Source organism: Barbus barbus (genome assembly GCF_936440315.1).
Source record: "Barbus barbus genome assembly, chromosome: 22".
NCBI classification, from domain to species: domain Eukaryota; kingdom Metazoa; phylum Chordata; class Actinopteri; order Cypriniformes; family Cyprinidae; genus Barbus; species Barbus barbus.
Genome location: NC_136750.1, coordinates 9614843 through 9640360, shown reverse-complemented (window position 1 = coordinate 9640360; position 25518 = coordinate 9614843). Strand labels below are relative to the sequence as shown.

At 36.1% G+C, this 25518-nt stretch overlaps 1 protein-coding gene across 2 annotated transcripts in view; it reads left to right on the top strand.

The window, feature by feature from the left end:
- Positions 1–25518, top strand: part of LOC306888742 (uncharacterized protein) — a 42329-nt gene that overhangs the window by 10568 nt on the left and 6243 nt on the right. Inside the window, exons 7-17 of one of the 2 annotated variants that reach the window (XM_079447167.1) lie at positions 536–603; positions 2276–2426; positions 9599–9705; positions 10586–10700; positions 13103–13236; positions 16140–16249; positions 16399–16567; positions 20043–20147; positions 20281–23529; positions 23825–23950; positions 24059–24211. In XM_079447167.1, coding sequence (XP_079303293.1) covers positions 536–603; positions 2276–2426; positions 9599–9705; positions 10586–10700; positions 13103–13236; positions 16140–16249; positions 16399–16567; positions 20043–20147; positions 20281–23529; positions 23825–23950; positions 24059–24211 — 4487 coding nt within the window. Of the gene's footprint in view, positions 1–535; positions 628–2275; positions 2427–9598; positions 9706–10585; positions 10701–13102; positions 13237–16139; positions 16250–16398; positions 16568–20042; positions 20148–20280; positions 23530–23824; positions 23951–24058; positions 24212–25518 lie in introns of both variants that reach the window. The other variant, XM_079447166.1, reaches the window with a different exon arrangement.

Genomic DNA, 25518 nt, shown 5'->3' with positions numbered 1-25518 from the left:
AACATGGCAATGGAGAAAGCGGTTGCTATAGTTCCACTAATTAAATATAAATACTGAACCACTGACTTTTAATCAAGTTTGATATTTACTAAACCAGGGGTAGGCAACGTCGGTCCTGGAGTGCTGCTGTCCTGTAGAGTTTAGCTGCAACCCTAATCAAACACACCTGAACAAGCTAATCAAGGTCTTCAGAATTACTAGGGCTGCAGGCAGGTGAGGTTTTTTTCAGGGTTGGAGCTAAACTCTGCAGGACATCGGCACTCCAGGACCGACGTTGCCTACCCCTGTACTAAGCTATACAACTATAATAATATTAAAGCACATTTCTATTTTAAGTCTATTTGACATGGAATGACCCAAAATTGAAAGTGATGTTTTTGTATTTTTAATTCAGTGAGAAGTCATGTCATGCGTGGATCAGTGTTTTGATGATTGATCATTACTTTCATTTCCAAGCACCTGAGTTTGCGGATACTTGTGCCCATCTCTAAATTGCATGTTGTCTTATGTTAAGATTTTCTTGGGACATTAATAGATGAACTGCAGAAGCAGCTTATGGAATACAAGGAACAGCAGAGGAAGATGCAGGCCGACCTGGAGCAGGTGACTGAGAGAGCAGCATCACAGGCAATGATATATTTATTTGTTTTGCAGTTTTGACGTAATTATAGGGGTGGGTGATATGGAAAAAATATCGTATCACGATTTAAAAAAAATAATAATATCACGATTCACAATTTTATCACGATTCTTTGTCATGTTGGTTTTACTATTTTGGTTTTACAAGTTGTCTGAGCATTACAGCCAAACTAGAAAGACAAAGCCCTTCAAGGTATCAAAAAAAAAAAAAAAGACATGGCAGATATTTAGGTCAAAGTGGGCGAAGATAAAAATCTTTGTCATTATTTTATCTTTCTTATTAAAAAATAAGAACAAAGATACACATTACAAATACACATAATATATAAATAAAACAAACAGTGCTTTATTTTCAGGTACAATATGTGTATTTAGCAGGAGCATTCAATGAACTTGAACAAATATAAAAAATAAAACACTATATAGACTGATTCCTAAAGCAACTGTATTAAAGTTTTTCAGTCAAGAGTAGTGAGTGATTTTTGTCTTTGCGTTTTTTTAACGTTAAATGAATAGTTCCCCCAAAAATAAATATTCTGTCATGTGTCTGTCAATTCTGTCATAATGTTTTATTTTTATACCATCATTTACTCAAAAGTTGTTTTAAACCTGAATGAGTTTCTTTCTTCTGCTGAACATAAATGCTATTTTGAAGAAGGTGGAAAACCAAACAGTTGCTGGTCGACTTCCATAGGATTTTTCTTTTCTGCTATCAAAGTCAATGTTGACCAGCAACTGTTTGGTTACCCTCATTCTTCAAAATATCTTATTTTGGGTTCAGCACAAGAAATTAATAGAGGTTTGGGACAACATGTGAGTGAGTAAATAATGACAGAAATTAAATTTTAGGGTGAACTATCCCTTTAATGACAGTCGACAGCATGTTTAGTGTCCTGTCCCTTTAAGACCTGCATGCATCTAATATACAGTCATGCATCCGTTTCTCTCTTAACTATTTACTTTCATTTTAGAAATAACCAACTGAGTCTGTATGTAAACCTTGGGTGTTTTCACAGTATTAGCGCAAAAGATAAGTTAGTTGAGTAATCAGGCGGTTTTTAGTGTGCGTGCTTCAGGTGTATGCGAATTAAACATTTAACCAGCAAGGCTTGTGTGCAAATAATGTACTTTTGTGATCGCGAATAAGTGCAGAGTCCTGTCAGAGTAACTCTACTGCTGTGTGTCATGTTGTACAGTATATAGAGACGGAGGCCAGAACTGTATTTGACATAATGTGCGCTGTAGCACGATACTACGATATTTCTTCAAAAGCAGAGACATTTTTATCGTCCATGATCAAAAATCGTCATATCGCACACATCTACGTAATTATAAAAGTAATCTACCGCACGAGTTTGTGCATTAAAGTGATTACCACAGGGAAGGGGTGTTTATTAGAATTGAAACATTGGTTTTAACAAAACAGACACCCATTTGTGTCTTGTTGCTTTTTATTTATATAGCAGTAAATTATCTCCTAGGGTCTCTCCTTGGAAAAGCATTTATTTAATTTAATGTTTATGTCAGTACAGTGGTCAAATGGCACTTTAAAAGTTAACAGTGTTATTTAAGTAGCCCTGCTGATATGATATGTTGTTGTATTGTAATTAAAGGATATGTATGTTTCTGAAAACAGGTGAGTGAGACGGGCAGCATGGATGATGTTCAGGTGATGGAGTGGCAGGAAATGATTACCATGGTGACTGAGGCAGAAAGGGATCGAGATCAGAGTCATGAGAAGAATGTCATGGCCTTCAGAATGAGCCACATCGAGGAGGAGAGAGAGGGTGAGGATGCTTATGCTATACATTCACAAATTTTTTAATTCATAGATTCTACCGAAAAGTATCAACAGCTGTTTGGACAAACCATGACTATCAACTGAGAGTTAAATAGAAGTGCATGTCTATACGGTCCAGTGTTGCAGGGAATACTGGTGCTAGCTATGTTAATATTATGGTACTTAAACCTTAAAGTATTGTCTGAAGGTGGTATTTGAGCTGAGTGCTGCATTAAAGGTTGCTCAGTAGAGGTGTGAGTCTTCACTGGCTTCACGATTCGATTTGATTACAATTCATGGGTTATTGATTCAATTACAACATGATTCTTGATGCATCATGATGCAGCTTGTCCTCCTTTTTTACTAAATAGATACTAGGGGTGTCTATTTATACAAAGCAATTAAATTTGAATTAATTTAATTTAAGATTTGAATCAATAAAAGTATGTTAATGCAACTTCATTTAACCACTCACATGCAGCCATGCACAGCTGTATACCCCTGAGTGCTCTTTATAGTGTGCACATACAAAGTATACATGAGCATTTGAAAGCAGCCATCTGTTTGCAAGTTTCACAATTAATGCTTGTCCACTCGGTCAAGTTTTAAATGGATGCGTACATAGCAGTGGTGGACAAGTAACAAAGTATTTTCACTTTGTTACTGTACTTGTGTACATTTTTCAAGTATCTGTGCTTTATCTGAGTATTTTTATTTTGAGAAACTTTTACTTTTACTTCACTACACTCTGAAGCATAATATAAAAAACATGTCATTCCTCGTTATTTTAAACTGGAGAAATCACCACCCGCTCTGAGACTAGATAGCAGTGTCTGATTTGTGGATGAGCTGATTCTTTTCAGTGAACCTGTTAAATCAGTTCCCAAATCGCAATTGAATGATTCATTCTCAAATTGCAACTGTTCTCGAGTCAATAAGTCAGTGATTCAAATGATCTGGTCAGAGCGAATCTCCAGTTAACAATTCCATGAATTCACAAGTCTGACTCGAAAGGAGCCAAGTCCAGGAGATCTTTAGAGCTTGAGCACGCGTGTGACTGATGGCATGAAAAGTAATTCTAAAATTCTAAAACTTTTACTCGAGTAAAATTGAAAAGGAGTACTTGATTTGTGTACTTCGTCCACCACTGGTACATGGAACAACATTTAAAAACCGTGAACATGAAATACAAGAATACATTCTACCTGGACATCCCCTTATTGTGTGTTATAAGCGAGCCAAACTTTGAGCACCTCAGTGACCATGATTTCATATACATTTTAATGTGTTTTCTCTAGTTGTCTGTTTTTTGGCACTCTTTATTACCTTGGATACATTAAAGGTTATTTATTCTTTATTTATTGTCAGGTTCAGTTGTCCTTGTTATGATTTGTAAAAGAGGTTAATCACTTTTGAAAAAAAATACTAAGATATTTAGGTTTCTTCTGGCAGTTTCACACTGGATGTGTAAGCAGAGTAGAAGCAGCACAGAAGCTGCACATATGCAGAGCGGAAGCGGTGCACATTGCCATGCCTTTTTTGTGCACAGTGTGGATGCTCTAATCTGTTAACATGGGTGCTGTAAAAAAATATGTGACAAGTATGCCTCTAGTGTGAAACGAGCCTTAGTTTCAAAATGTTTGGTTTGTTTTTTGATTACATTTGTTTAGTAACACTTCTCTCCCACCTATTGGCCCTGAGACCCTCCTCCTCCCCATCTCCGCCTCTGCTCCTGCTCTGCATGATGGGTGCAGCCACTGAGAACAGTTTCCCATCAGTTTTGTGCATGCAGGTTTCATCCCCTCCATTGTTTGCTTCCGTCTGTGCTGCCAGTAGTTTTCTGGAACTCTTCATCCTCTCCTAAGGAAATTCTGGCAGCACAGATGAGGCTGACTCATGGGGTCCTGTCTTTCATCTGTTGCTTTATCCTCCTTTTCTGCCTTTTTCCCCCTCTTCTAAAAAATCACTGGCCAAGTCTCTGCTATAAAACAGACCTTTGTCAGCTGTCTACATGGTGCTTTAGTATTTTTATGTCCAACATTATCACACCTCCGAATTACAGTCATGGCCAAAAATATCGGAAAAATTTGTCAGCTGTGAAAATGAATCTGGATTAATTCTTTTTATCTTTTATTTTAAAAATTCACAAAAATCTAACCTTTTATTGGTTTATAAGAATTTAAAATGCGGTGAAATATCATTGATATAAATGTTTTTCTCTAATACACATTGGCCACAATTAACGGCACCCTTTTATTCAATACTTTTTGAAACCTCCATTTGCCAGTTTAACAGCTCTAAATTTTCTCCTATAATGCCTGATGAGGTTAGAGAACACCTGACAAGAGATCAGAGACCATTCCTTTATCCAGAATCTCTCCAGACCCTTTAGATTCCCAGCTCCATGTTGGTGGTGCTTCTCTTCAGTTCACCTCTCTCATTTTCTACAGGGTTCAGGTCAGAGGACTGGAATGGCCATAGCAGAAGTTTGGTTTTGTGCTCAGTGACCCATTTTTGTGTTGTTTTTGAGGTTTGTGTTTAGATTTATTGTACGGTTGGAAGATCCAAACATGGCCCATTACAAGATTTCTAACAGAGTCTATTTGATAGAATCCATGATGCCATGTATCTAAACAAGATGTCCAGGACCTCCAGCAGAAATATAGGCCCACAACATCAAAAATACAGCAGTATATTTCATTATGCACATGGGGTACTTTTTATCCCTGTGTTCACCAAACCCATCTTGAGTGTTTGCTGCTAAAAAGCTCATTTTTTTAGTTTCATCTGACCATAGAACCAGTCCCATTTGAAGTTCCAGTCGTGTCTGATAACTGAATATGCTGGAGTTTGTTTTTGGATGAGCTAGGAGAATTGTTCTTGAAACCCTCCCAAACAACATGTGGGGATGTAGGTGCTGTTTGACAATTTAGTTTTTTTAAGGATTTCTGACCCCGAGACTCAACTATTTTCTGCAATTTTCCACCTGTGATCCTTGAAGAGTCTTTAGCCACTCAAACTCTCCTTCTCACCGTGCATTAGGACGATATACTGTAGACATGTTGTCTTCCAGGCAGTTTTGTAACATTTTATGTTGATTGGAAATTCTTAATTATTGCCCTGATGGTGGAAATGGGAATTTTCACTGCTCTAGCTCGTCACTACTTCACTAATTTGTGAACCTCGATTATCTTTTCCGGCACATCAGAAATATATTCTTTGGTTTTTCTCATTGTGATGGATGATTAAGGGAATTTGGGCTTTGTTTTCCCTCCTATTTATATTTCTATAAAACAGGAAGCCATGGCCATGTTCCCTGGAGTGCTCAAAATTGTGAATACGAATGGGAATATACTTCAGAGATATTTTACTCATAAGAATTTCTAGGGGTGCCAATAATTGTTTCCAGCGTTTATTTGAGAAAAGCATTTATTTCATAATGATATTTCCCCCCATTTAAAATTCTTATCCAATGAAAGGTTAGATTTTTGTGCATTTTTTAAAAAGAAAAAAGAAAAAGGATTAACAGTGCAGATTAATCATATTTACCAAGGGTGCTGATATTTTTGGCCATGACTGTATAAAGTTCACATTTTAACACATTTTTACACAAGGTAAAGTTCTGTAGCTATTTACTCATTAATTTACTAATTTTGAAAAATGTCTGAGCCCTAACTGAACAACAAGGGTGATAGAATTTTGAAAATATTTGAAAGTGTTTTTTGTCTGTACTGTGAAAGTCAGTGGGGACTAGCGTTGTTTTCTTTATATTAATTTTTTTGTGTCCTCTTGTCTGTTGGTTTAAAAACCTAGTGCTCCTTGATCTTTTTACTCCCAAACTCCCCAGAATGATGTCTTTTATAATACATATTTTTAAGGGAAATATTTAAGGGGACATTGCGACTTGACATTTATATTTAAAAATATAATGATATATATATTCAGAATGTATCCCCACAATAGTTATAGGCAGTCAAATGAGGTTTTTTTTTTCTTGAATGTATTTCATGGGGAAAGAAAATAAAAAAATTATATATATATATATATATATATATATATATATATATATATATATATATATATATAATTTTTTTATTTTCTTTCCCCATGAAATACATTCAAGAAAAAAAAAACCTCATTTGACTGCCTATAACTATTGTGGGGATACATTCTGAATTACTAAACATAGCAACATATGCATGAAAAACAGAAACATTTCAAATATATCAAAACTCCGTGATTATTCAGTCTGATTCTCATATGTACATAACACCATTAAACAACATAGACTCCTCCAAAACACACTTCTTTGGCCAGTATCGATTAATAAACACTCACCAGCCATGACATTTGGCAACTTCACAAATTAATTGTAATAATTTTAAACTATAAAATAAACTACGATGTTAGTGATCATTGTGCCAAGAACGCACATATGTGGTTTGTTTGTTTGTTTGCATGATTAATAGCAGACTCAAGTATACAGTACGACTCCTCTGTGTCACTTCATATGGTCTTAATCTTGACTACAATTCATCCGGTTTTCTCTAAAATTACCCGATTGCAAACCGGAATGCTAAAACATGATGTCTCTTGTCCAAATATCACTTTTTAAAGTATTATTTCCACAATAATGTACTGATTGAAAGACATGAATCTTTAGCTTTAGGGCTCCCAAATGGTTTATAATTTGAGGATTAACTGAATAATTAATGTTAAAAAAGCCAGTTCCTACCAATAGCACACTGCAGTTTAAGGATTTTAACACACCTGACTGTCTCTGCCAGGAAGCTTAAACTAGGCAGTGGTGGTTGTTGGTCTTGCAAGCAGGACAATCATTCAAAGCAAAATAAATACAAAAATGTTTTCCAATTGCACATGCTGGAAGTCCATAGAACTGTAGTCCAGTCTGAAATGCCCTTGTGCTGGCAAAGGGAGGGCAGTTGAGCTGGAATTAGTATTCTCTTAGCCTTGCTGAGATGTCTGCCTGGCAGGAAGAGATATGTGCTGCTACTGTTGGATTGTCTGGCTGAAATGAGAAGTAAAGCTATATGCCATCCATGTAGCATATTTTGTTACACAGCCTTGTGCCAACTGCCATGCAGTGTTTTGTATATGGAGAAAAGTAGGGGCCTGATCAACAAACCTTTAGGTAGTGTTGCCAACTGCTTTTAATTAAAAGTAGTTAAACTGGTAGCTAAATGTCACTAGATGACATCATAATCGCAAATTCACTGATCTATATAAAGATGAATATAGATCAGTGGGCAAGATGAGAACTTGGATAAGGTTTGTCCAAGAATTTTGAAAAAAAGTCTCAAAATGGTTGGGGAAGTCGCTAAATCTAGCTATAAAAGAGCTAAATTGGCAACACTGCCTTTAGGTACCTAGGTGACAAGGTCAGCTAACCTCCAAGAAACTGATAAGTCTACCTTGAGGAAAATTTCTATTTGGCACAAACAGCATGAAAGCATGGATCCACCCTTCCCTGTATCAATATGCCTTAAAGGGATAGTTTATCCAAAAATAAAAATTCTGTCATTAATTACTCATGTTTTTCCAGACCCGTAAGACCTTTGTTCATCTTTGGAACACAAATTAAGAAAGCCAGTACCACAACACATGCGTGTACATTTTTCTGCTTGCAAACAAGCTGCAGCACAAATGCGATCTCCGTCAGAACGCCGGCTCCTGCATCAGCAACAACACACACCTGCATCGTGGTACTCACATTGTGAATTCACATCGAAGTCCGACACAAAAGAGAAGAAACTGTGGAATAAAGTCTTTTTTTAGTTTTGTTTTCTTTGCGCACAAAGTATTCTCGTAGCTTCATAAAATTAAGGTTGAACCACTGATGTCACATGGACTATTTTAACAATGTCTTTATTACATTTCTGGGCCTTGAATGTTGTAGTTCCGTAGCTGTCCATCCAGGGTCAGAAAACTCTTGGATTTCATCAAAAATTTCTTAATTGTGTTCTGAAGATGAACCATTGGGTTTGGAACGAAATAAAGATGAGTAATTAATTACAGAATTTAAATTTTTTGGGTGATCTATCCCTTTGACCCTGTCATTGGGTTTATTCACTTTCTGTTTCATGGTAAAGCCCCAAGTATACTTCACTTTTGTATACTTCGAACGCGTAGCTTTTCAAAGTATACTCCATTTGATGTTGTGTTCGAACATGGGCACTCTAATCTTCATCTATATCCAGTGCTGTTTTTCCCCATCAAGTTATGACCGATAACAAATGTTTTTGAACTCTTTTAAACCAAAGCCGAGCTGTCTCATACCCTCTTGCTCACAAGCGCTTGTCAATGTGAGCGTCTGTTGTTGTTGCGGTCTCTGCTATTTTGTTGTTGTTGTTCCATCTCTTTAGTTTCATTTTCTACTGTGAAACAACGGCCTGGGACGGTGTTGCAAGCTAGTGGAAAAACTAATTACTGCAAAACGAATGTGAGACCTGCGCGTACAAAGTCCATTGTGTATGCATAAAAAGTGTATATTTTGTATACTTTGGGCTTAAGAAAAACAGAATGGGGTCGATTGTGCTAGTGAAGATGTTGAAATTGAATGCATTGTTGCAGTGACTATAATTAAGAGCCCATAATGAAGTCTCGCTCTAGATTAAGGATAATGATCAAAGTGATCACTTTCCTTTCTCACCTTGTTGTTGTTACAGATGTGGTCACCCAATGGTGATGCAATTGTCTAGACTGATTTCTTACTGAATCATAATTATAGTCATGTGCCACTTTGTTCAGGGTGTCCCACTTTCGCTTCCATGCTATAGTTGATTGAAAGCCACTTCAGGTGGTATTACCCACTTATTGCTGACACCAAGGTGAATTGTTATCATTTCTAAAAGAATCCTCAAAAAGCTGTTTATCGCTGTAGTTTGCACTGTAATTATCATTATTACTTATGTGTCTTGCGTATTTTAGTCTTTTGGTCCACAGTCCACAGAAGCTGAATTTGAAATGTGTGCTGCTACCTGCTGCTTTCCGGCCCTTTTCTGCTCTCTAATCTGCACTAGAATTACCTGGCTATCTCTCCTCAATCCTGATTTTGTATTTTGCCCTCCATTGCCCTAAATATATTTGATCCATTGCCTTTGTCTTGTGGCACAAAACTGATTGAGGATGACTGGTTGTTTCCTGGCTGCTCCGATCCAGCATTAGCCAATCGGCAACAGGAAGTGGAGGAGGAGTTGGCCCAGGCCCGTGGACTGTCCCCACAGAAAAGCAGGAAGCCCAAATATTTCACCCCATGCAGCCTGCAGGTATGATCTAAAGTCTCTAGGTAAATTGCATACAGATGAGTGACAAATTAAAGGAAATTTTTCTTAGTAAGGAGTTAGGTCACTGTGTGCTGCAAGATCAACTTCAGTGGACCTTGGTATTGATTGTAAAAATTGGATTACTTCTTACTAGAGCAGTGGAACGCCAGTCCCCAAAATATATTCCCTCAACTGGTGTTTTGATAATGGTGGTATCTAACATGCAAGTTCTGAAACTCCTTTTAATTGGCTTAAAATATGGGAACTGCACAGGCTATAGCATATGTTTCACATAATTTTCATGCTCATCCAACTGTTCAGTGAACGGATACCCTGTGAACGGGCCTATAGCCACTCTCACAGCGAGTCCCCTTGGATTTTTGCTTTAATTTGTCACTGTGTTTAGTAGTACCTTTATTTTTATTTTATTTTTTGGTGTGTTGCAAAGTTGAATTAAAAGAATAGTTTAGTCAGAAATGAGTCAAAATCATTTACTTGCCCTCATATCATTTCAGACTGACTTTTTTCCTTCAAACACAGTAGACCCTTAGCCCACAGTTGCATTCTCATGCATTACATTCAAATATGCACTGTTTAAGGGCTGTCAGTGTAGTCAAAGGCAATTACTTTTGACATGTTTTGTAACTGATCTTAAATTTGAAGTTTGAATATGTGGAAAAATGCAAGAAGGCCATGCAGGTTTGGAAGGACATGAGGGTGAGTAGTTTATTTTTATTTATTTATTTGTTGTTGTCCTGATTTGCAGGGGTTTTTTTTACTACTCGTTTGAAGTGTTGGGTTTTTTTTTTTTGAGAAGTGATGTAGTAGTAGTAGTAGTAATAATAATAATAATAATGCATGTTCCTTCTATTTCTTTCTACAGGAGGACTTGGAATTTCATGGTAGGCAAGACCCAATAGGCCTCACTGATTGCGATGTTCTTGTGAATGGAGAGAACATGGGTGGATGGTGGCCACAGCACAGTACTTCAGATACAGGTGTGAAACCCACTAGACACTGTCCATGTTCTAAATGTTTGCTGTGTACAGTTTTTGGTTTTGTTATTTTGGTCACAATCACATGAAGAAATATGTAAATTGGAAGGGATTCATCATCTGATTATCTGAAGGTTTTTATGAGATTCTAGACAACTTGTAAACACAAAGACATAACGGTTATAATAAAATAAATGTAATAACTGAATAGATAACAACTATTAAATAATAAAATACTAAATCAAGGGTAAAGTGGATAATAAAATAAAGTGCATAGGATGAAAAGTGCAAGTAACATTATCTTTTTATTATTACATGCAGGGCTTGACATTAAAGGTCACTGTTCACTGAGTCCGAAATTTTCGCACATTAAAAAATAAATACCACCTCACGTTGTGTCAGTCACGTTTGCACACTGCCTCCGAAACTTTCGTCCGTCAAAAAAAAAAAAAATTCAGATCAGGTTCAATTTTCTGCGTTTTTGCGTCCATAGCATGCATTTTGATAGGAAAGGATGGGGGAAACGAAAAAACGCATTCGAAAATTTCAGACTCATGACCTTTACACCCGCCCACCCAACAAATGCGGGTGGATTTCAGCAGTGGTGGGTAATATGGTCAATCCCACTAGCCACTTTGGTGGGTTGAATTTTATATTGCTTACAGCAGGGGTGCCCAATAGGTCGATCGCAATGCTGGTAGATCGCTCTTTAGGTCAGTGGTCCTCAACCGGGGGGCGCGAGATAACTTAAAACTAAAATATAATATTCACTAATGTTATGACTAATATGTTTAAATAATATATATATATATATAATATAAATAAATAACAGCACCACCTCTCTATGTATTGTGATGTTCTGTGTTTCGGAGCAGCTCAAGCCGTTTCTCATTGCGCTGTGTGAAATACAGACTGAACGGCGGCTCAAAACCGCTGTATGAGCATATGATATGCAAACTACAGCTCTCGGGTGGATAAAAGAAGCCAGTGTCACACTAGCAGCCTAAAGTTTTAATGGATGACGATTGTAGTCAAGGTAAAGATGATTACAGTGACATACAGTATCGTGCATTAGGCGAGCATTGTGTCCATTATTTGATGCTCAAACGGTTTGTGTGTATGTGCGCTCTCGGCACACTGATCACTATAACATCATATTTCTGCTTGAATATAGCTCAGTAGGCCTATATTACGTAGTTGAATATAGCGAGGGTTTTATAGCGGATGCTCGCGTGTTTTGGAGAAGTTTGTGAGGATCAGTGGTGTTCATGTACATATGGGCATCAAACGCTCCAAACAGATTGTTCTGACAGAGGAACTATTCACTGATGGCGTCGAGCTGCCTTTAGATCGCCGAGTTCAGAATATACATACTTTTAATTTGTATAGAATATCTGCAGTGATATTTTTTGCGAAGTACGTTTGCAAAAAAGAACATGGAATGTTTAAATCTATCTTGAATTTGCTTTAAAAAATTACATGAAAACAAGGTTTTAGTGAATAGAAAAGTTTTGGCTTGCAGTATTGATTTGGAGAGGAGGGGTTCTTGGAGTAAATAAAAAGGTTTAGAACCACTGCTTTTAGGTAAATACAGGCACGGTTCTATGGGGGTACTAAGAATTGAACATTATTTTATTATTATTATTATTACTATTAAAAATTAAATTAATACAATATAAAGATACATCCCAACAAACTTTTTTATTTAGGCCTATTTAAATAACTCTTGTTCATTCCAGAGTTCTGGACGCTCGCGACGCGAATCCTCTGATTATAATGAACAAAGTGTAGGTGATGTAAACAAGATTAATTGTGCTGTGTTGACAGATTCATTGATTATAGCGGAATTAGAGATCGCGATAAACTGAAATGAGTGACAGCTTTTTAAGGAAGCGCACTTTGCACGCTTTCTTTGCTGTATATAGCCTATTCTCTATACAGAATTTGAATAAAAGTTTTGTTTTTCATGCTGCTAAGAGGACCAATGTGGCTTACTTGCAACAAACTTTCGGAAGTGACATCCGCATATTCTCTCGAAATCGCAATGACATTGTGATAATCATAACTTTGGACTGGACAAAATATGATATGTCAGAATAGTTGTGCATGAAGGCAAGCACTACCAATTCCCTGATAACAACCAGTAAAAACTACTAAAACAGGCTTATTCGGGTAAATGCAGTTGGGACTGTTCTCTTACTGGGGACATTTGTTTTTTTTTTTTTTCTTTGTGGAAGCTTTGCGTTTGGTTGGCTAATTAAATATTAAAACTCAAGTTTTATATAGTAATATGCTGTTCATTACACATTTAAGATTAACACGAAAATGACACTAAATAAAAATCGATTGGAGAAAGTTGATGAATTGAATAAATTAAGATATATGCCATTTTTTCACTTGTTTAGATGGCTTGAGGTCTGTTGTTGAGGAGCTTGAACTAGAGAGAAACCAACTGCAGGAACAGATTTTGGTCCTTGAGAAACAGTGCCAAGATCTAGAGGACCGTCTGCAACTTCAGGCTCGCATTGAATTACTACAGGTACACAGAAACTGTTTGGAGTGTATGTATAACGGCGCTATTAATATCAGCCTCTACAGTTACACTGCTTGCCAGCTGACCCTTCGCTAAGCCTGCTTCCTCACTTACTGCAGCTGTCAGTCACTAAATCATTGGATTGGATTGCCTCAGGAATCATTAAATAAAGTGGAAATGAATCAGACCCAGTCACTTTATTTACCTTCCTATAATCTGCACAGAAGCAATTAACCTCATCCATTTTTTTCCATCAAACACCATCTATAATCCAACAAACGAGTCAACATAACATATTTTAGACATTATATAGATATTTTTGAGCCGCTTAAGCCTTTCCTATAATTAACCATAACCATTTCTTAAAAATAATGATAGTGAAAGAAAATTTTTAAAACCTAGGTGTGATTATTTTTTCTAAAAAAATACAGCTATGAAGTAGTTCCATATCTGTTGACCGTTTTACAGTTCCATATCACTTAGCCAAAACATTTCAAACTACTGTATTACTAAGGCCATTTAAAAAATTCCCTGCTAATAACTGCATGTCTATGGCTCAAGCCTCAAAAGAATTGGCAACGAAAGATTAGGATGGGATGCATAAGAAAGTAATTCTACTATAAAGAATGTTTTAAGGACAAAAACTGGACAAATGTATTAAAGGGAAAAATGTAAACATAACTTAAGGTGCTGGGGCTTATCAAAAGGTCAGTTTTAGCTGTTTCTAAAGAAAAGAAAAAATGCTGAGTGAGGCAAGTCTTTAATTTTTCTTTAATTGTAGGGAAAACAAATATATGTTTGACCGTTTGAATCATGCTACATCTCGCCATGAGTGTTGGATAGCCAGTTAGTGACCTGTATATTGAGTGAACTATATGCAACACTCCTCTAACGCAGGCAACATTTGGTATAGATGAAGGTGGTCAAGCATTTTCCACATTTCAGGTTTGTTTATGTTTGTGTAAGCTTCTGAAAGCACGTCTGAGCTAGTAACCATTATTCCCAGGGATACACAAGTAATTCACTGGGTAAATAAGTTCAGACTGCTCATTTGCATACCGACATGCTTGATAGCTGTTAATGCACAATCATGTTGTGCATTAACTGTATAAGATTTACAAAAAGCCTCATTGCTTCACTTGACAGCACTAAAACCAGCAGAGTATATACTTACTTGCTGGCAACCCATCAAAATAAAAGCTTGCTGAGTTTCTACTATTCTGGATTGTAGTCACGTGAGTGGCGAATTCGGTGCGCATTGCTGCCAATTCAGCCTTCAAAATGTCCTCAATTCGCTTTATAGTGATCGCCATATTGTCTTCCATGTCTCGGCCTGCCGTGACGCTGGTTTTGTTTTCTTCTTACTTGGCGAGGATGATTGTGACGAGTTTCTGATTGTGTGACATCTCCAGATAACCGGCAAACTAATAAACTACCTCAAATGTAAGAAAAGAAGACGAACAACAGTAAAAGACGGGTTATATACACGGAGCTCAGCTAATGTGTTGGCTCATGAAAGCGTCACGTGATCACCGCATCAAAGGATTATTGTAGATTATTGTGCATATATTCCATTTTTAGTGAGAGTGCAGAACTGAGTCAGTGAGCTGACACTATCTGCATATAATTTATTCATAATTTGAATTGTTTTTTATTATCGTGCTAAGACAGAGGCACCAAACTCAGTTCCTGGAGGGCCGTAGCCTTTAGCAGAATTTAGCTTCAACCTTAATTAAACACGCCTGATTCAGATAGTCTTTCAAAATTTCAAAACCACAGGAATGTGTGTTGGAGCTGGGTTGGAGGTAAACAGCAGCTGGAGTAATTTAAGTGAGCATTTCATTGTCTAGTGGTCCTGATTTAATTTAGCGATGTCTGTATGGCATTTTTTATATATATTTCTCATGGGCATTGAATTATTTTTGTCTTTTTAGTGTGAGTTAAATCTCTTTTTTTGGTGCATTTTTCCCGTAAAAGGAAACCTGCTTAATAATTATACACACCTGAGTAGAAGGCATTTTTCACTTTTCAGTCGATGTTAACAATTAAATATCACTTAAATTAAAATATATTTAATTTTTTAAATACATTGATTAAATACAAAATGGTAGTTATTAATTTGATGTGGTTTGGAATTGGTAAAATGTACTTGGGGAAAAAATATATGGCCAGAATACAAACTTGCTTAATTATGCATGTACTGTAATAATAATAATGTTTAAAAAATAAAAACCTGGGTTATAGTAAGACTCTTACAATTGAGGTGAATGGGGTCACATTTTGGAGGATATAAGGTCAGCCATTAACCATTGAATTGGACAAAGTCCAAAATGGTCTAAAACATCATTACTTAAAGGGGCTATGTGTAAGAATTTCAGTCACTTTTTTTTATTGCCAATGTAACAAAACTTAAAAACAAGACCTTCCCTGACATTGTAGGTTATCGATGAAAGCCTGTAGACATATTTTTATGTGAAGGGACATTTAGCTGGGAAAATCGAAAGCATGTGATGTTTACCAAGACGGGATCTGATTCTTTTTTTCAGTGACCGGGACAGTGTGCATGTAAAAAGAACTGGGCCCTTTTTCACTTGGTACAACTCTTGGAACATATCAAAGGATCTGAGTTTGGTTCTTTTAAAGAAGATTTGAGTGTGAAAACACCCTTAATGTACTGATGCATAAAATGACAGCAAACTAGTTTCCAGCTTGTTTTTGATGTGTAGTAATTGGTATTCTTACAGTATTTGAGGGCAATAATCAGCCATTCTGATTTTTGTCATCATCATGCAGCGCTATGTTAAGCACACATTTATCTATAATGTCATGACACGCAGTTGGGTCGTGTGGTGGATTTTCGCTATTTTGCTTGAATTGTTGTTATGATCTGTCATTTTCCTATCCATCAGAATGAATCTGAGCGCCTGCAGGCACAGGTCTCCAACCTTCGCAGTCAGCAGATAAGAGACACAGAAAAGCATCAGCTACTCATTGCCAGCCTGAACAAACAACTCAAAGGGTAATTATTTAAAATTAGGTCATGGGGCCTAATTGCAGAAACATTCCAATTCAGATTCTTTTCTGTTTTGTTGCCATGGTAATCTCATTTATACACTGTGCTGTGTTTACAGCAGAAAAAATAATTTTTTAACATATCTGTTGAATCAGACTGAACAGCACACAGGAGTGTCTGGAGTCCTCGCTCATGGAAAAGGAGCACACGCTTGCCAAAACCTCAGAGAAACTGGCATTTATTGACAGTCTGAGAGAGGCTTTAGAGACAAAAGAAAAACAAAACCAAGAAACAACTGAAAAACTGCTTCAGACTGAACACAATGTGAGTAAATATGAACTGTTTTGTAATATTGAGTACATGTAGTAACACCAATGTGTCCCTGAGCAAGACACTTAACCCCTAGTTGCTCCAGAGGCGTGCGACCTCTGACATATATATAGCAATTGTAAGTCGCTTTGGATAAAAGCGTCAGCTAAATTAATAAAAATGTAAAAATGTAGATGACTGGGCATATGTTGATCTTTATTTCAGCTATCTGCCACATATATTTCAAGTGGACAATAAATAGGGTAAACGTACCTATTAAGCTCACCAAAATCTACATGGAGACATTTTAGTGTAGAAGATATTGGTTTCAGGACAAAAAGTTTTTAAAATAATCTCTCAAAAATATTTAATTTTATTTTAAATGACAAAAGCATTTCATTTAAGATATACATCATTAAATGTAAAAAGTCTGGCTGTAATTAATGGGTACATTTCTGTACCCTTTAAACTCACATCATGTTTTATTCAAAATTCTTGTTTATTTTAAGCAAACGTTTTAAAGAATAATTGAAATTATATATATATTTTTGAAGGTACAAAGTCAATCACAAAAAAACAGAACACTAAAATCAAGCAACAAGGCCTTCAATTTGATCAGTTATATATTCATAATGAAGTGTCATTTCAGCACATTGCAACTTCTATACTAGTCTACGTTCAGTTAAGTAACTGTAAGGCTCCACCCATCCGGCCCAAAGAAGGTCTCCGATGGTGGATGAAGGTTTCCTGCGTGCTCGGTCTTTCCAAATGTGCAAAGTTCTTCATTTTTAATTAAACTTTAATCTGACTCCATTTTATCATTTAATCTGACTCCATTTCTTTATGACCTCGTATTTAGCTTGAAATACAAATTGATTGCTTGTCCATTTCTAATTTATTATTCTGATATTTGATTATTCTAGTTAACTCTTAACTTTATATTTACTCGTTCATTCGGTTGCTCATGTCTTTAACAAGGATGCAACGTAATCTACTAGAGTCAATAATTACAGAGTAAAACAGAATAAGGTCAAATGTAACAATTTATTATCAGTCAGGTAAATATTGTATGTATTATGTCAATTCCACAGCAATTCAAAGAGATCAAATCATATCAATACAAAACATCGAATTCTCAAAGATAAATCTATGAGTAAAGAATGCATACCTGACTTTATAGTAATACATAGTGTGAGCATTGAGACATACCACACTACGGGCGTCTGGTTACAGAATCGCGCCTGACCTTTTGCCACATTCTCCTTAAGTACTTCAGACCAGAATAAACATCCCCCAAACTCGAGACAGGAACTAACAATTGTAATTTGCAATTTAATCAAGTCGAGTTGGCACCTTTTGGGACAGAAGGTAATTTGCATGAAAACCACTGGGAATTGACCCACCCTCTATAGTATGCAAAATATCTCTGAACTCTTAGGATTTGTATTACCTTTTAGTTTACTTCTTATAAGAATGAGACCATTGTAACAGTCGCCCTGAGACAATTCAAATGATACCAAACATGACTGTAAATAACACTTGCATTAATGTAGAATATTACATTCTTCTATTGATCATTCTGAGTGAAGGGAAGGATGGGTGATGGAAAGGAAGGGATGAAAAGGAGTTTATGCATATGCGAGGGAGGCATTTTCCCGCATTTTCTCTCAGTGGGATGTGGAGACAGATGTCTGTATGTTAATGCACTGTGTGTGTGTTGTCCATCTCAGAAGTTCAAAGTGTCTGAGATTCTGTAATCCTTACAGATAACACACATTCAAAAATCAAATAAAACAAACCAATAGAATATTTAATTCATGGGGATGAACACAGAAATTTGCCCAGATTTTCCACTGATTTACAGTCTGGAGAAGTTGATGCTATTTACCAAAGGCCAGAGACAATCTGTAGATTTGAGTTGACAGAATCCATCGAAAATGTGTGACAACCATCAGTTAATATTTCAAGTCTGTTTATGAAGTATTAACATAGGCGTTCAACGTGGAAGAGATTTAAGGGAGCACACTGAGCTTAATTGGAGCAGCAACAATTTGTAATAAATTTCATGTAATATTTATTAAAACAACAAGATTTTGCTAAATAAATAATCTTGGTCATGTATTAAATTCATACGTATTTTATTATGGACAACTATTATTAACAATATCTATGAAATTATACTTTTTCTTATTGATGTCACACTGAAGCTGTGTGATTTTCATAGTGGTGTAGCCTTTAAGCTCACATTAAAATAATATGAAATCTTTAAAAATTACAGCAGTGTAAAACCACAGACCAGCAATAAACTGTAAATTTATAATATTATGGATTTAAAAGTACAAGCCAGTAATGCATGTGAATTATTATATTAGTGTAGCACACGATTTTATACAGCTAGTCAGCTAACTGTGTTCTGTAGCATCTGCGCTGTGTTGCTAATCGCTATCTTTTGGATCTAACTCTTAATTATTTCCCACATTCAAGTTCCAGGTTATAATATGCAAACACATGGATACGAATATCTCAGTGTGCAATTATCTGATTGACTTGAAATTACAGGAGCTATATAGTAACAAACACATCAATTGGTTAAGACGTCACATTATTTTTTCTTTTTATAATCTGAGCTCAAGTATGGAAGTGTGCTTGATGGGTACGTGAGCTTAATAGGTATGTTTACCCTATATGTCCAGTAATTGCAATTTTAAAAAACAAAAAAATTATTATTTTTTTTTTTTGTTATTCATTATGTGTGTGTGTATATATATATATATATATATATATATATATATGAATAATGAAAATCAGACAGTCAAGATGAAATTGAAGTGCAGAATTCAAGGGGTTGAACAACAATATAACACAAATGCTATTATGAAAATTACATTATGGAATTACAACCATTTTTACACACAGCCCCCCCCCCCCCCCAAATGTAATTGGACAAATAAATATAATACTGAATAAAATATAATTTTTTTTATATTTTACTTAAAATCCTTTTGCAGGCAATGACTGCCTCAAGTCTGGAACTCATGGAAATAACGATGATGTAGAAATAACGAAAGGAATAGCCCCCACCAGGGGGGTGGTACATATTAAAGAGCTGTAATTCCTTAATCCTTCCTCCAATTTTGATGTGAATACCCTCATATTAAAGCTCAGAGTGTGCACTGTAAGACCACATTCATTATATAACAGTGACTTGAATATGTTTTGGTCAGCAGCTAAAATAATATAAATTGCCTGTGTCCAAATATAACACCTTCACCACTCAAGCGAATGTAAATAATGTAATAAATATTAATGTGGGTTTGTGATTTTTACAAGCATTTTAGAGCTTTTTGCATTCAGTATCTATTTTAGTTTTTTAAACTGTTTAGTCCAGACCCAAGAATCAAGAACAGTGTCACACATTTAAGAAAATGATATGCGGTATATGTGATTTATTGAATCACATCTGAATAATTGAGACTACCTTCCCATGCAGCTGGGTGAAGTTACAAAGACATGCAGCACCTTTGAGAAAGAAAACTCCGAGATGAAAGCAACTGTTGCAGATCTGACACTCAAACTCAGTGTGCTGAAAGACAAGGTAACATCTTACAGACATGATTGTTCACTGGCTCCCATTTCACTTTTTTCCACAATTACATTGACAAAATATATTATTTATTTATTTGATTAAGTTGACTAGCATATCTTTACATTCCATTTTCTTGTTTCAGGTCCAGAAACAAGAGACAACTATAGAATCATTACAGAATGATCTGGTTCAAACAAACGATGATCTCGACAGACTGAACACTGCTCATCTGGAAGAAAGAGCACAACTGGTTCATGACTTACAGAGCTGTGAGCGTGAAATAGATAGACTTCAAGATGTCATCACTGATAAGGACAAAGATATATTGGCACTAACATCCAGTATATCAGAATATTCAGAGCAAATTCACGAACTAAAACAGGAAATGAAGTTCAAAGACAATGTGATGACTAAAATTGAACAAGATGTTCAAATCTTTAGAGACCCACAGCTTTCTGATCAACAGTTCTTTAATGTCATAATACCTCAGCTGATTGAACAGTTGAAGAGAACTGAAACTGATCTAAAAGTATCAAAAAAAGATGGTGAGTCAAAGAGTAATGAAATTAAAGAATTAACAAAGCAAACAGAAGAGGACAAGAAAACAATTCAGGATCTCCACATGGAAATACAGAAGACGAATATAAATCTCAAAGACCAGCAATTGGATAGAGAACAAGTGCATGAAAAAAACTCTTTCCTGGATGAACGTAATAAGTTGTTTGCTGAAGTCAGCAAATATAAAAGTGAGCTTTTAATGGTCTCTAGAAAACTTGAGGAGCAGGTTAAATGTCAAGAACAGCTTAAGCAAGATGTCCAAGATAAGTCAAAGGTAATATCTGTATTGAAGGATAAGCTGAAGATCATTCAAGAGGAGACAGTAGCTGAGAGAGATAGATTTAACAAAGAACTTAAGATTTGTAATGAAGCCAAAGAAAACCTTGAGAAAGACTTTTCTGATAAAATTCTAAGTATTGAATCGGTGAATAACAACAATCAGGATCTTCAGGAATCACTTGAGCAGACTTTGGGAGAGCTTGCAAGACAAAAGCAGCACCTAGATAATGCTAAGAAGCAAATGCAAGCTGTGCAAGACCAGAATTACAACTTGCTTTTACAAGTCGAAAGTCTCACTAATGACAATTGTCAATTGAAGAGGGAAATTGAGGCTAGCGTCCAGTCCCTCTCTGATGTTTCGGAAGAAAACAAAAGACTGGCAAGCAAAATATCTGAAGTTGAACAGCAGCTTTCAGAAAGTGTTAAAACAATAGAACACTTGCAAAGAGATAAGGAAGAGCTAACACTCAAAGGAAATGAATTGAACAAAGAACTTGAGCAAAACAAACAGTCAACGGCTAATATTTGTTTAGAAAAAGATGGCATTGTTAGACTACATGAGACATTGAGCAGGCAAAATCAACAATTACAAGAAATGTTTGAAGAGAAACAAAAGGAAGTGCTTACACTAGCCCAAGTTGTGTCTGAAATGAATATCAAAGTTGCAAAAACACTTGAAGAAAACGAAAAATTAGCTTCTAAAATTGCTAGTCTTGATGAACAGAATAAGTACCTTCAGAAACAAACAAATGAACAGGTGAAGTCACTCACAGAAACAACCAAGGAGAGGGAGAATCTACAAAACAGAATCTTCATTTTTGAAACACAAGATGTAGAAAATCATAAAATCATAGAAGGCTTGCTTAAACAAAAGGAAGATTTGCTTTTGCAAGTAGAGGAGCACAAAAATATAGAAAAGAAACTGCAGTCTGGAGTTGAGAACTTGCAGGAGAAGTCTTTAGAATGTGCAGCCCTCTCAAAATGTCTCGGGGAGACCAAAGAGGAAGTATATCATCTTAGGAGAGAACTTGAATCCACCACTTCTCAAGTCCTTCAATACAAAAATACTGTTTTTGAAAAAGAAAAGACCTTAACAGACCAAAGAACACAAATGGAAGCTTATCAGCACCAACTCAAGCAATTACAAGATAGTCTTTCTATTCTTCAAGAACAAGCTAATAATCATAAATCAGGTCTGACAGAGAAAGACACACTGCTGCAGAAAGAATCAAATTCATGTCGTTTGCTACAAAATGAACTTAGTCATGAAAGAGAACTTGTTTTTACCCTTCGACAAGAGATGAGTTCTCTGAAAATGGAGTGTTCCAGACTGAACCAGACTTTGGAAGTGCAAGAAAGCGCTTTAAGAGAGAAAAATCTTCAATGTCACAATCACTCCGAGGAACTGCACAGAAGAAACGAGTCTGTGCTTTCACTAACTAGTCAGCTTGGTATTATGAATGAAAATATTGTGAAGCTTGAATATGATAATGCACATTTAAAAGGCACTTTAGAGGAGCATTTAGCAGAAAATGTAAGATTAAAAGAGGAGCTCAGACAGAAACAAATAGAGGTTGTGGAATATCAAGATAATGTCCAGGCAATGAGTGATCAAAACATTATAATTAAATCTGAACTGAAGAATTCAATGGCAGAAATATTTAGACGACAAGAGATGACCACGCCCCTCCGAAATGAATTGGAAAGTAAAAGAGTCGAACTGGCATCTTTGGCAGAACAGTTAGAATCCAAACACTCTCAACTTGAAGCTTTACAACTTACTCTGCAAGGGAAAGAAGAAGTTTTCAGGACACAGGAGATGTCTGTAAATAAGATGCAAGTCAAACTGTTGGAAAGTGAAAGCCAAATCAACCAGAAAATAACAGTGGTCTCTGAGCTACATGAAGAAGTTCAGAATTTGCAGACAGCTTTGCAAGAAAAAGATAGGTTGCTGTTAAATAAAGATAAAGAGTTTTCTCTGGTTAAAAATACCTTAACGACTCAATCAGAATCATGTGAAGCCAGACTGAAATTAGAAATGAACGAAATGGCTAAATTTCAAGGAGAGTTGAAGAGCTTACAAGAAAAAAATAACCATCTCATCCGCATCATTAATGAAAAGGATTCTTTATTGATGCAGGAGAAAGAAAAGTGTCTGCACTTGCAAGGTAGTGCATCAGAACTGGAAAACACCGTTCCACAACTAACATGTCAAATAGAGCGATTAACCTCCGAGATCACGCAACTCAGGGAAACACAAACTGAGAAGGAACAAGTCACGTTTGCTGCTCAGTCACAAATGCAGAAGCTAGATGAACTATACAAGAAACTTCAAGAGGAATACGATTTGACCAAACAAGAGTTGCTTAAAGTTATCAATGAAAAATCATTAAAGGAAGAAGAGATCTGTAAACTGGTCTTGGAAAAAGAAGAGATCTGTAGAAATTCCAATGATCAGATTCAGAGGATTCAGGACCAGCTACAACATCAGAAGTGGCAATCCAGCGAAGTGAAAGAAGACAGGACAATGGAGAGAGAGAAACACCATATCCTGGTTCGTGCGAAATACCTAGATAGATAAAGATGCAATTAAATTAAAGATGCAATTATGATGTGGGTATTATGTCCCAAAACTTGCCTACTATTCTGCTACACACTCAAAAGCTTGTACTTTTTTCTTCACAAAAAGAGTACATATTTTTAGGGCATAGTTTATGTCGGTGAATGATGATGCAGAAACATTTGAGTTTTTCCGAGATTTTGGCTAATTTGCTCTCACCACTCAAAAAACTTTTCTTGTTTTACAAAAAAAACTGAAAAAATAGTTACGTTTGTCTGTGTATCTTTAGGAATCCATGGCTTTGCAGGGAAAAGATGTGTCTACAGAACACTGGGTCCAGTTGCATAGCCATCTGCAGCACTGCCAGCAAGAGATCCAGCAAAGGAATTTTAGCCTCCAACAACTCAACATCAAGGTATGCATCCAAATGTTCCATCTGGAAAGCAAAGAAAGTGTTATTTACTGCCATGAATTGTTTTCCTTTATATATTTGCATGTATTATTATACTTGTATATCTACTAGTTGCAACAGGCAATTGAGGAAAAGGAAGGGGTGTCCTCCCAGTTAAGCACTGTTTCCAAGATGCTCAGAGAGACACAGCAGACTGTTAGTGAGCTCCAGAATCGCTGCTATTCGCAGGAGAGACAATTTCAAAACCAGTATTCACACACACAGGTGAGTGTGTCTTTCTGTAAAGGTGGAATCGAACTAGGGATGGGCGATATGGCCTAAAAAATTTATCACGATAATTTCAGGTATTTATTGCGATAACGATACAAATGACGATAATATATATATATATACTGGCACACGTTTACCACGTTGCTGATGACTGAAAGCCTGTGTATGGCTATACTGCTGTGATCTGTTTCAGGCTTTCCAAATCATAACATTTTAGAAATTAATTAATTGTAATATCTCAGAAATGGCATATTTAAGGAGAACATCGCGCAGATTTAGACTGCTTTGCTGTTTGGGTCAGAAATGCACAGGCGGACTGAAGGAAAAATCGCCAAAACTATTTTAAATGTCATATAATGTTCATTGTTAATATTATCTTATCTAAACTTTTTATGTGTTTCAAACAAACTTATGTCGCCATCTGCGTTGCATTCAAGCAGAGAGCAAGATTTTGCGTGTTCACGCGCATGCTGTGTGAGACGCTCAAGAGATGTGGGCTACATCATTCTTATTTGTCTACATTTTTTTTTTCTTCATTACAAATCTTGTTTGGTTGTATTTTGTATCATTGCATGTTAAAAATAATTCACTATGTTATGCAGATGCAAAACGCTAGACTGCGAATAAGATTAGCTACAGTTTCACATTTTATAAATATTTGAACAATATATTCAGCATATTTAACAACCTGTTTTGTATCTTTATTTAATGCATAAGCGATTTATTAAAACAAGTGTATGAGGCTATGCTCTAGAGTCTAGACTATTATTCATATGCAAGTGTTTGTGCGGAAAAGAATGCGCATGCATGACAGTGAGGTGCTCGCGCGGATCACTTGCATTTTTTCCTGTTAATGAAACTTAAAATAATAATAATTAAAAAAAGAAAACTTAAAATTGGAGCTCGTCACATACATGAGAAATATTTATCAGGGCTCTACGCTTACTTTTCTTTTTAGGAGCGCTTGTGCTTCTAATTTAAAATATTTAGGAGTACGGTCAAAAATGTAGCAGCACCTTCAAATCAATAATCAACAATTCTGATCAAAAATGAACCTTCCCATTACGAGGTGATATTTGACTCCTTAAAGTGATTTACAGGGAATTTTGTTTTTACCTTTGTAATGGCATTTTTCTAACTTTATTAAAAGTATGGCATCTTTTATGTCAAATTCAAATTGGACGTGTTTCCACTCCTTGTAACCACCATTTTTCTGTACACTTTGCATATTACGGCAGTTTGCTCCTCATCTGATTTTCTGTAACCAAACCAGTTGCAAATTGTGGAGGTAGCTCCTCGCG